The sequence below is a fragment of the Aspergillus sydowii genome (assembly GCF_001890705.1).
Source record: "Aspergillus sydowii CBS 593.65 unplaced genomic scaffold ASPSYscaffold_13, whole genome shotgun sequence".
NCBI lineage: Eukaryota > Fungi > Ascomycota > Eurotiomycetes > Eurotiales > Aspergillaceae > Aspergillus > Aspergillus sydowii.
In genome coordinates this window covers 740561-751814 of record NW_024467871.1, presented here as the reverse complement: position 1 = coordinate 751814, position 11254 = coordinate 740561, and the positions used below count along the sequence as shown (strand labels likewise).

Sequence of the window (11254 nt, the reverse complement as noted above, 5' to 3'; positions counted from 1 at the left end):
TCCTCGTTTGAGAATGGGGTGTGGACCAGACGGCGAAACAATTCAAAAACTGGGCGTATATGACTGACTGGGTTAAAAAAATATAAAAAGAAGTGCATCATCCGTGAATCGAACACGGGCCTCATCGATGGCAACGATGAATTCTACCACTAGACCAATGATGCTGGTGGATGGAAGTTTGGTCCACTTTTTGCTCTGTGATCCACCACAATCTACTTCGTATGCCCACGAGTGGACGCTCCTATCAAGGGCCATTTATATGTCAGTTTAGCATATGCCTTTGACATCTAAATCGTGCAACACCAGCTCCTCGTTCTATTATGACTGTCATACTATGTAAACTCTGTGCAAACCATGATCACTAGACATTAGCCCACTTCAAAGACCTGGTCCAGATCTCAGCAAGATGCACCTTTCTAGTCGCCGCGCTTTCAGCAGCATCTCCAGCAGCAGCCTCATTCTGCAAGACCTTCCATCCCCTGAGCGCCCACATACACGCCGCCGCAGCGATATACATAAACCCGGTAAACAGCTGAGTCCCGAGGTAACTCCCCGTCCCATCAACGATCTCCAACGCGATCGCCTCGCTAAAGGTGCACGGTATAACGATCGCAAGCCAGAGCAGATTCAGACCAGAGGGCACGTTCTTAAGCCCAACCACCTCCGCCACGAGCGGCGCAATTGTTGCCCAGAAATTTCCCGCAAAGAGGCCCTCTACGAATGTGAAGAAGATCAATACACCGTAATTGTTGGTGTTAGTCCATATCACCAGCGGGAGAACACCCGCAATGAAGGTCATCGAGCCGGCCATGTTGATACGGCCGGTGACGTCGCTGAAATATCCAATGAGCGGCCGACCGAGTGCCTGTCCAAGATTGAAGAGGGCACTGGCGACAGAAGCCTGGGATGAATCAAGGCCAATAGACTTTGCGAAGTTCGCCAGGGTGAAGATCAGAATAAAGTATCCCAGCATAGTGAACCCACTGAACCCCAAAAGCAGGATATACTCCCACCTCTTGAACAACGTCACGTCAAACGCGGCCTGATTCGAGCCGATGGCTTTATTCCGGTCCTTGATCAGCAGCGTGCAGCTGGTGTTGACAACAAAGGCAATAATACCGAGGATTCTAAATGTCCAATGTAGTCCCAGATCGCGAATCATAGCTGAGGCCGCAAGCGAATAAACCAGGCCTCCCATCCCAGCACCAGAGAGCGAGACTCCGCTCGCTAACGATCGTTTAGTGGTGAACCACTGCGGAACAACGGCGGCAGTCGGGATGAACAGCAGGCCTAGTCCCATACCAAACACAACCCCCTGCGTGAGGAACAGGTGCCAGATCTGCGTCGCCGCACTGGCGCATAGCAGGCTGATTGTTTCGAGAACAACGCCGCAGAACATGGTCGGTCGAATCCCGATCTCGCGGACTGCGACTGTTGCAATCGGGGAGGTGAGCATCAGGATGGCGATACTGAGTGAGCCCACGAATGCATACTGCAGAGATGTTGCTCCGGGGAAGATATCGTTGTCCAGGTAGTACGCCAGGAAGACCGCGTAGGCTGAGTTGAAGCCCCAGGAGTGCGCGTTGATGGCTGCGGCTGCCACGGTGCATACCCACCCGTATCCGCCATCAGGGGGTTCATTGTTGACTTCTGATGGAGCTGTTGCTGGAGCGGAGGATTCAACTTCGTGATCAGTATTTGCTCGAGCATTGACATCGTCTCTACCTGCTCGGTCGGTTTTGGGTTCTTGGGACATTTCTAAGGACACGAAAGTGCAAACAAAGCATGGAAAGGAATGTTCAGAACGTCAGGTATAGAATACAGATATAATTATGGATTTATCTAAGCGATTTAGTTTTAGACAGAATTTCGGTGTTTGAACGTCTTGATAGCTAAGGATCTGTGTCAGACACCGGGAAAGCCGGCTTAGGCTGTCTCAGTGATCAAGTCCAGCGCAGCAGATTTATCGTCCTTTGTCACAGCAATCGCATTCCCGGTGGGAGATGCACCTTACAATGCATAATCAATGCAATTTTTGACGAATGTAGAGCGTAGAAGTCTCAGTTACAGCTAGAATCATGGATGGCCATATGAGATTTACTACCAACTAGTGAGCAACAAGACCCGTTATACAAGATTCACCGAAAAATGTATTATCGGCAAGGCCTTATCATAATATAAGTAATTATATGACTTGATATAGAAGTGTTATCTAACTGAGCGCTTATAACATTTCCGCTGTCTATACGCCCTCAGACCCGAAATCCGATCCTTATACTCCGGATTACCAGTACCGCATGTTGGCGAATTAACTGTCAATTCACAATAGTATAAGGCGTCTTACTAGTCCAATCCCTAAAATAATTCAGTTTCCTCCACACTCATCACCTGGTGGCACTGGTTGACGAAATGGCGTCCAACACCGATAACAAGTTCATCCTCACAGCAGAAGCCCTCGACAAGGCCCTGCACAATATGACCATGGCCACAAAGGCCATTCACGCCAACGACTTTGTCAGTCCTCACCGCGCAATCGCACAGGGGATGCATGTGGCCGTGAACGACCGCTACGAGCGAGACCCAGATAACCTCGTCCAGATGGAAAACAAAGACGTAAGCCTCGCAATTTAGTTATCTACAAGCACTCTATTACAGTACTTACTTCCATCTACAACAGCCCAACGCCCCATTCGACTCCCACATCTACTCCCGGTACACAGCGCCCAATTCCAACCGTCTCGAGGTCCTCCTGCGCAGCATCTTCGGCGGCGAGGTCATCACATACTCATCAGGCCTCTCAGCCTTCCACGCCGCGATGGTCCTGCTCAACCCGAAACGCATCTTCATCGGAGAAAACGGCTACCACGGCTCTCACGGCGTGATCGATGTAATGACCAAGCTGACGGGAATCCAGAAGCTCGATCTATCACAGCTTGATCAGCTCGGGCCGGGCGATGTAGTGCACATTGAAACACCGCTGAATCCAACGGGAGAGGCCCCCCGCAACCTTGCTTATTACCGCGACCGGGCGCATGAGCGCGCAGCGTATCTCTGCGTAGATGCGACATTTGCGCCGCCGCCGCTGCTGCAGAATCCGCTGGATCTCGGCGGCTGATATCGTGGTTCATAGTGAGTTAGCTGTGGTCTTGAGGATGTGGAGGATATGGAGGCCGATATGCTGCAGGCATTCGAGTCGCTGCTATAGGCGAATATAGTAGAATATAGTCAACTTTCAGACCCAATGTTCAACAAGTTGTTAACGCATGGTGGATCCAGTTGAACGAATCGGAATTGATTAAATATCAGAACAGTCGCCGGAGTCACCGAAAGCCGGTTCAATCACCGACTTTTCCGATATCACAATATCCCAGTTTCCTCCCAAATCCGAGCTCTGAAAACCGGCAGGCGCTTGGTCGCAGTGGTGACCTCCAGTGGAGGGATATTCGTTGTCTTGATGTATAGATAGGTGGCGGGGCCCTTGTCTAGGCGTTTTAATTCAAGAAATTTTAGATAAACGAGTCCGAATATTGGAGCTGTGTGCCCACCATTTGGTGGGATACCACGACATCAAAAACCTGGTGTTTGAAGGCCTATAATTTTTTTTGTCACCTATTTATGAAGACTGGAATTGTCATGGTCAATTAGTATATTGGTAGGTAGCATGATAAAAAGAAGTCTGTTCATACATTGACGAAAAACCTGCGAAATTTCCTGTGCTAGAGTATTTGGAAATATATATAGAACCGTACAACAAGACCCTGTCACTTAATATTGCGCGACGTTACATTTTAGGGACCCAAAATGCTAAACCAAAGACTATAATGTTTATTTCCATTAATAAATCACAAAAAGTCTGTATATTATATACATAGCTGCGTTTCTGACAACAATAAAGTCCATCGAAAGGACACAGATGGTACTCGAGAGCCTAATGTTAGTTGCTGCTGGTGAAGCCAAAGTAAGAAACATTTTCCATCAATTGGCAAGGTGGCCGAGCGGTCTAAGGCGCGCGGTTAAGGCTTCCTAACTCCGATCCCTCTCTTGATCTTATCAAGTTTCCGCGTCATTCATTTGGCGTGGGTTCGAATCCCACCCTTGTCATAATTTTTTCCGTTTCTTTTTCTCGCCTACCACCACTGTCAGCGTATTTTTTTGTCTTTCTTTCTTTTTCTTTTCTTTTTTTTTTTGCGTTGTTTGTTGTGGTCGCACTCACAGCCACGGTCAAGCCATGTATGACTGGTTACTCAAACAGGCCCTGTACTGAAAACCTGTTATAGCGGACACTGGTGTGGTACTGGGTTACTAGATCTTTTTAAGCAGTTTGATCCTCCTGGTTGCTAAAGCTTCCACATATAGGCAAGATACGTAGTACAACGGCGATGATGTTCACTTATTGGAACTTGAACAGAACAAAGCACCAGCGGGGTAGAGCCTCGTATTTACTTCTTGGCTAAAGCCGGCTTGAAGACTGAAATCTCAGCCTTTTCCTTCTCGTCAGCTTGAATTCTTCATCTGAATCTTGCATCTGCTATATAATGCCTCTGAAGAATTCTTTTCTGGGCCCCTGGGAGAATTTTGCTCCTGACTGGGACGAAGGAATGGGGAATGAAGGAAATGACTACTTTCGCTTCCTCGAACTTCCTATTCTAGAAAAGCTAGTGGAAAGATCAGAAGGATGCCGTGCGTTGGACCTTGCAACTGGTAATGGTCTGGTGGCTCGCTGGTTAGCCGAGGAAGCTGCCTCTGTGACTGCCACCGACGGTGCTCTTTCGATGCTGGATCGTGCAAAGGCGCGAACAGACAAGTCCATATATGGGGTAAAGATATCCTACCACTGCCTTGATGTCACGGACCAAACATCCTGGGATAAATTCATGGCAGTCAACCTCGACCAAGTGGTTAGTTCAGACATCATTGGTTCTCACAGTCTAACTCTTGAATAGGATGGCGGTTTCGATGTCATTACCATGAATATGGCTCTCATGGACATTCAAGATCTGGGACTGTTGGCTAGGTCTTTAAAACAACTGCTCAAGCCAAACGGCTGGTGAGTTTCGCGCTTTAACTCTTCAAGTATGGGTCTAACAGCTCCCTTAGCTTTGTTGCTACTCTGCTTCATCCACTGTTCTTCACATCTGGGGCAGCGCGGCAGATCACAGTCCACGAGGATCCAGAGACTGGCCAGCGAGTAGTCAACCGCGCTATTGTCATGACCAAATACCTAAACGTCCCTCCAGCCAGACAGTTGCTTTTCAAAGGGAGAAATGAGTCGCCGGTAAGTAAACCGGGCCTGGTAATATCAAATAAATCGATAACACGTATAGTACATGTTCCATCGACCTTTGAGCCAGCTCTTCACTCCATTCTTCCAAGCAGGCCTAACCATGGATGCACTCGAGGAGACCAATTTCGACGAAAGCTTTTGTGATCCTTTACGCGAACACTCGTCAAAGAATTTTACCGAGTTTCCCAAGATACTCGGCTTTAGAATGAAGCTTGAATCGGATTCTTGAATAAACGGCAAGAGCTTAAAGCTTGAACAAGCTAGGTAGGACTTTAGGTCTAATATATAAAGGATAAATATTTAACTACATAAAATATATTCAACATCAGTACTAGCTGTAATGAACCAATCGAAATGACTATGTGGACTCAACTAAACCCTTGTTAGCCTGTTGCCCTCCACGTTGAGACTAAGCCAGGGCTGGGTCATATACTCCTGGCCATCCGCGGGCCCATGCAGCTTTACGCCAACGTTCGACCGGTGAGAAATTTCCCCAACGTGCCCTCACTACTTTGCGATGGGAAGGTTGGCGACATCGACTGGGTCCTGGTTCGCGGGAACAGCGAGGGAGAGAGTTATCGATCTTCACCCGCGTGGGTATTGAGCAGATCATGCGCTTCGCCTTTGATATGGGACGAAGTCGCTGCAGAGGTTGCCAGGGATTATCCGGACGTGAAGTGGGATCAGGTCCTCGTCGATGCCATGATTGTCAGAATGGTTGTGAACCCGAAATTTCGTAAATATTCTTTGGGAATAGATTACGTTCATTCTCAATACATTGAGCCTCACTACACTACCTTTAACTCGTCCTAATCCACTAACAGGGGTTCAGCGTTCCCTACCTCCATTAATACATGCCAAGTATTTCTCCAACAGTCTGCCCTAGATATTCAGTTATACTCTACTCACAAAGGACACTCTTACCGAGTTAGATTCGTTTGGACTTCTTGCTTGTCGAGTAAGTTTGGCAAAAGTCCAGCCAAGAATAACCAAGTGCTTTGAGCAAATGAACAGCGAGAAATATAGGCCCCAGCCCGCAGCCTTCCTGGGGAAATTTCACGGCCAATTAAATAACCTCAAGGGCAGCTCAGCCCATGTTTCATGTTGCCTCGTGCTGTGCTACGCCTGGCAGCAGGGAGCTCGAAACCACTTGCAGGGTTACGTGGCACTGCCGACATGCAAACTCAGTCTTGCTAACTGAGCGAAGTCTCGGGGCTCCTTTCTCTGGGGTAAGATCACCATTGCCCAGCCTGAACGGCCCCACGACGATGCTTGAGCCTCTTCTTATCGACCACTCATTAGGCGCCGGACTGCTTAACGCCGAGTATTAACAACAAGGTGTTTGACTAAAAATTGGCGTTTTTGTAACTCAGCCTCGCCATGGGCGTTTCTGCTAATTAGAAGTGTCCAACCTGCCTAGAGCGTCCCACCATATATGCAGTGGTGCTACTTATGGCCCCATCATGACACCGCAAGGCTGCAAGACCGCAGCGCATCGCCCCATTTGGCGCCGGGGGTGTTGATCCTGAGTGAGTCACTGGTTATTAAGGAGCTTCCTGCACTCTTGCGGGATTCAGGTTTGAAAAGCTTTTCTCCATCTCAGTTAAAATTTGTGTTGCAGGCTGGTACTGTTATACAACTATACAACGACTATACAACCGAAACCGTCCATCCCCAACCAGAATGAAACTAATTACAGGAATCCTGCGCGGCTTCCAAGTAAGTACTCTCTCGTCTAATACCTCCACACGTAGTATTGACTGATAATCCAGGCCATCTTCGCAGTCGTTGTCCTCGGAATCTCCGTTAATCTTGCCCGCGGGCAACGGATCGACTCTCCACCTCCAGCGACAAGCTACGCTGCCTTCTGCGGCGGGTTCGGCGTCCTCGCCGCCCTTGTCGGGATCGTAGCCATCTTTGTCTCCTCCTTAGAGGGCATTGCCACCTGGGCGCTAGATGGCTTGTCTTCTCTTACGATGCTTGCTGCGGGAATTGTACAGTCCCCACCACCCTAACCCACAGTCTCTCCCTCTCCATTCTCTCATATCATACGAAACGCATACATGGGTAGCTGGCTAACCATAAAGCGTACTCAAACTAGGCCTACGCTGTCCTCCTCCGCAATGTATCCTGCGGCGACCCGTACGAGACTCAGTATAACTCTCTCCTCAACGGTGGCTGTGTGAAGGTAGATGGCGATAGGCGATGTGGGTATGTTGCTCACAACGGAGAGGACAAGTTGAAGAGCCGGTGTATCTCTGCCAGGGCAGACACCGCGTTCATGTTCATCAGCTTTGTAACATGCGTGGGTATTGTCGCGTACACTTTCTTTGCGAGGAAGAGGTCGGGCGGTGTCAGCTATGCTTGATTGCGGTCAGTGCATTAGGGCTGGTCGGGAAAATATTGGTAGGTAAGGTATGGGGTGGAAATCGAGTCGGATGGGATGGGATGGGGTGGGCTTAATTGGATTATGGATGGGTAATGACCTTATGTTTGGGTACTTGGATTTACAGCAATACGTAGTATGAATTCTGGAGATAATTGATAATCTTTCATCACAATGCGGGGAATGCGCTCGGAATATGATGTAGAGGGTTTATTCCGACCATGTCCAAATAGGATATGACCGTGCTTAGACCGCGGCAGATTACTAATTGTACAGCTAGAGGTAATCCAGGATAAGCTCATGGATACTCGCCCACACCCCAGCTATACCCATCAAGGATCCACCGTGGGTGACGGCCACAGCTGTACTTATTAAGCTCAGTCAGCCTGTAAACGTGTCAGATGAGTGCTCGAATGGTACTTCTACACGACTATGCGTATTTTTAATAATGCTGGTGACGAAATGCATCATATATAATGACATGAGATTCTAACTCCGAACCTGCTAGTTGATCCGAATAGTATTCACAAATCCAGCGCAGACTCCTAACCAGAACTGAGAATGTACAGTAATATAGGCTAAAAACATCAACATACATGAAATGAGAAGAAAAAAAATAGGTATACCAGGACCACTTTAACCTATTAACGGCTCACCTAGAACCATCCAGGCAATCATGGCACCCCAGGCGCCCACGAACAGAACCGTCAGGATACCCGCGCCTGCGCGATCACCGGTCGTAACCGGCTTTAGCTCGGCGGGATTTGAATTATCATCTTCAGTACCGGCATTGGGGTTACTCTTGCTGTCTCCACCGGTATTGGTGTTGAGCGGCGGGGTTCTCTTTTCGGAGACGAGGACAGACCCGAGAATATCAGTCGCGATGATCTGCTGTTCCATGCCGATTGTGCCGTCCCACTTCTCGGTGTACCATTTGATGCCACAGGTGTTGTTGCCGGATCCGCTGCATGACTGCGCGGCTGCCTGCGCGGAGGTTTGCAGTTTGGGGAAGATCTTGTCGTAGGTTTCCGGGACGATGAGCGCGACCAATGTTAACCAGTGCGAGACGACGCCCTTGAAGAGGATTTCGTTATAGTTGCACAATCCTGATGGCTCACACAGGTACTCGGAGAAGATTTTCCCGCCGCCCATTTTCTGGGGGAAAAAATCAGTGAGGATTTTCCCAAGGAGACCATCGACGACCTTTTTCCATTCTGCCTTCTCGGTCTGTGGTTGGTTTGGCTTGGTTAGCGCCGGGGGTCCATGCGGCAGAATCAGAAAGGAGGGGGAGACCAACGTAGTTGTACATGTAAGCGGCGCCCGTGAGGTACGCGCCGTAATTGTAAGACCACTGGTTATTACCCTGCGTCGAGCAATCGTTGTTGATGTCCGTAGAGTCGGCGACATTCCAAGTCTTGTTGTTCACCAGCGGCGAGGAAACCGACCAGTCCCAGGTCTTCTGAGCCCATTCGGCGTACGTATCGTTTTGCGTGTAAAGAGCGAGACGGGCGGCGATTTGGAAGAAACCTCCGTTGGAAATCGAGTTCTTCATCGTGTATCCGCTCTGGTAAGGTTGCATTTGCCAGCGTAGACCACCCCCGCAAGTAGTGTCGTCCCATTCCTCTTTCTGCGTGTTGAACACACCTTGTGCAAGCGACAACCACGAAAATCCATCCTTGGATTCGGGGAACCCGTATTCGGCGCATAGCATGGCAGTAACACCCCAGAAAAACTGGTCATCGTTTCCCTGGTTGGGTTAATATCGGGCGACCGAACTGGCGAAAGGGGACATAGAAAGAAGCTCACAAGATAAGATTTGTATTTGGCAGGCAAGTAGTCCCCTTGGTCTCCCGCTTGTTGCTGCATACCCGCGATGATCAAGTCATTGTATTGGTCGTCGCCAGCGTAGAACCAGTAGATGATCAGACTCATAAACAGAGCACTCCCCTCCCACCACTTCTCTGGGAAAGCGCCTGGCTCGCCACCAGGTTCATCACCGGCATACCATCCGAGCGCTCCTTTGGCGGTCTTCCCGGCGGCGTCTTTGATAGATTCTGCGAGGAATGTGGGTTAGAATTGAGGCGCCGATGCGCAATTGCGGGAGTGAGAACACACGGTGATCGTCGAGCTGGATTTCCAGGGCCGATATGCGACCGATAGAGGCCAGCCAGGTGGCCAGGAACGCGAGACGCATTGTTGAGTGAGGAGAGAGGGCGACGACAACGACTGAGCAGCATCAGAGACTCAGACAGAGAATCGCCGACCGAGAGAAGAACAACCGGGCGGTGCCAAGGGGGGGAGGCTGCTGACTAAGTGGATACGAGTGCACAGGCACCAAGTCCGCCAATCAGAGCTTGCCAGAGAAATGAGGGAGTTCCGCAAGCGGCGCGTGAGTGGCCGGTAAATTTAGCTGATTCGTAAGAAGCTTTTCGCAGTCCGCGCGCAATTGCTTGTCCTTTACGTCACGTCCGCGTGTCCCTTGGCGACTTTCCCCTGAACGATACAGTCAGATATAATTACTGTTTTATTTCAAGGCACCGTCCTTTCCCCGCGTTATCCCGCAGCTCATTCAGGACATGATTATCCAGGCGATGGACTTGGACAGTACTCTTAGTCTCCTACCTGCGTCTTGTTCTTGACTGAGAAGGTCCAAGTTGATCACACTAGCTGTTAGGCCCCGATCCAGGAACTTCTGCAACGGGTGGGGGGCCAGGTGCGACGGTTCCAGAGTGGAGTTTGGAGAAACGAACCGAGTAACTGATGCTGTTTGCAGAACCCCTGACGAGTGAGACTGAGACTGAGGCTGACTCTGCAGGAGCTGATCAACGGCTGCGAATCTGCGACCATTCATGTCATTCGGATGAGCACCCTTGCGTCGGCTTCTATTATCGACTTATCAGCCTTATCGAGGTGATAAGCCAGCGCCAAGTTACCAAGCAGCAGGAGGCGTTCTTGGAGCTGTTCCATCTGGTAAGGCGGCATTGGCAGGCGTATTTGCATGGAGAACGACAAGACTCGCCAAGGACCGCTTCTCAGAGCACGCAAGTCAATCACTATCGCACGCTTCATTGCTCCCAGCCTCCCTGACTTCAATTGGTTAATCGATTTTCGTTACAAATCTTGGCGACGACGCCGTTCTTTGCGGATGGCGAGTGATAACTCGTATGATTTTACAGGCCCCTCATAAAGATCAACAGCCAAGCGATATTACATGATGGAATAGCAGTTGCCTGTCAATCTGTAAATATCACGACGAGTGGTAATGCCGCAAACGGCACCCATATGCAGCTTCATTATGACAAGATGCGGTCGCAAATATCGCGGGAGTTTGAAGATGTTAAGATATTGTTCCAATTCTTTTACCGGTATGAACTCGCCAGAGTATCCTTCTTTCTTTTTTTCGATGGCATGTCCTGTCTGGAATTTAGCCATCCGTTGACAAGCCCCCACATAGAAGCAATAGATCGATGACAACATGGTGTCTCACAATATCGGCGTGGAATCGTCGATTCCGGATTGTCGTAGTGGTTGAGTAGGAATACTCGATGCTGGAAATTGATAGTCATCTGTTGTCCGTGTCTTTG

The 11254-nt window shown here is 49.5% G+C and overlaps 6 protein-coding genes and 2 non-coding genes across 8 annotated transcripts; 5 read left to right on the top strand and 3 right to left on the bottom strand.

The window, feature by feature from the left end:
* Positions 1 to 93: 93 nt before the first annotated feature.
* On the bottom strand, positions 94 to 164 carry ASPSYDRAFT_t123. The gene has a single exon. It is a non-coding gene; the product is annotated as a tRNA-Gly (tRNA).
* Positions 165 to 361: 197 nt separating this feature from the next.
* ASPSYDRAFT_61266 (MCT family MFS transporter) lies at positions 362 to 1756 on the bottom strand (the record flags this gene model as incomplete). Its single annotated transcript, XM_040849965.1, has 2 exons — positions 362 to 1683; positions 1726 to 1756. 2 exons carry the CDS (start codon positions 1754 to 1756, stop codon positions 362 to 364), a joined length of 1353 nt encoding a protein of 450 aa, XP_040698547.1.
* A 653-nt stretch (positions 1757 to 2409) lies between these two features.
* ASPSYDRAFT_72069 (uncharacterized protein) lies at positions 2410 to 3230 on the top strand (the record flags this gene model as incomplete). The annotated part of the gene is made up of 2 exons (XM_040850626.1): positions 2410 to 2613; positions 2678 to 3230. The coding sequence occupies 2 exons, from the start codon at positions 2410 to 2412 to the stop codon at positions 3113 to 3115; spliced, it is 642 nt and encodes a 213-aa protein (XP_040698546.1). The 3' UTR covers positions 3116 to 3230.
* A 751-nt stretch (positions 3231 to 3981) lies between these two features.
* On the top strand, positions 3982 to 4101 carry ASPSYDRAFT_t124. Its single transcript has one exon. It is a non-coding gene; the product is annotated as a tRNA-Leu (tRNA).
* Positions 4102 to 4518: 417 nt separating this feature from the next.
* On the top strand, positions 4519 to 5647 carry ASPSYDRAFT_49846 (class I SAM-dependent methyltransferase). Its single transcript, XM_040847938.1, has 4 exons — positions 4519 to 4898; positions 4944 to 5047; positions 5098 to 5275; positions 5325 to 5647. The coding sequence occupies exons 1-4, from the start codon at positions 4536 to 4538 to the stop codon at positions 5511 to 5513; spliced, it is 834 nt and encodes a 277-aa protein (XP_040698545.1). The 5' UTR covers positions 4519 to 4535; the 3' UTR covers positions 5514 to 5647.
* On the top strand, positions 5626 to 6238 carry ASPSYDRAFT_475185 (uncharacterized protein). Its single transcript, XM_040847444.1, has one exon. The coding sequence runs from the start codon at positions 5738 to 5740 to the stop codon at positions 6095 to 6097; it is 360 nt and encodes a 119-aa protein (XP_040698544.1). The 5' UTR covers positions 5626 to 5737; the 3' UTR covers positions 6098 to 6238.
* Positions 6239 to 6591: 353 nt separating this feature from the next.
* ASPSYDRAFT_49845 (MARVEL domain-containing protein) lies at positions 6592 to 7861 on the top strand. The gene is made up of 3 exons (XM_040847937.1): positions 6592 to 7003; positions 7057 to 7278; positions 7386 to 7861. The coding sequence occupies exons 1-3, from the start codon at positions 6968 to 6970 to the stop codon at positions 7650 to 7652; spliced, it is 525 nt and encodes a 174-aa protein (XP_040698543.1). The 5' UTR covers positions 6592 to 6967; the 3' UTR covers positions 7653 to 7861.
* Positions 7862 to 8066: 205 nt separating this feature from the next.
* On the bottom strand, positions 8067 to 9917 carry ASPSYDRAFT_49844 (glycoside hydrolase family 76 protein). The gene is made up of 4 exons (XM_040847936.1): positions 9786 to 9917; positions 9477 to 9724; positions 8968 to 9417; positions 8067 to 8897 (listed from the first exon to the last, which is right to left on the bottom strand). Exons 1-4 carry the CDS (start codon positions 9862 to 9864, stop codon positions 8307 to 8309), a joined length of 1368 nt encoding a protein of 455 aa, XP_040698542.1. The 5' UTR covers positions 9865 to 9917; the 3' UTR covers positions 8067 to 8306.
* Positions 9918 to 11254: the final 1337 nt, after the last annotated feature.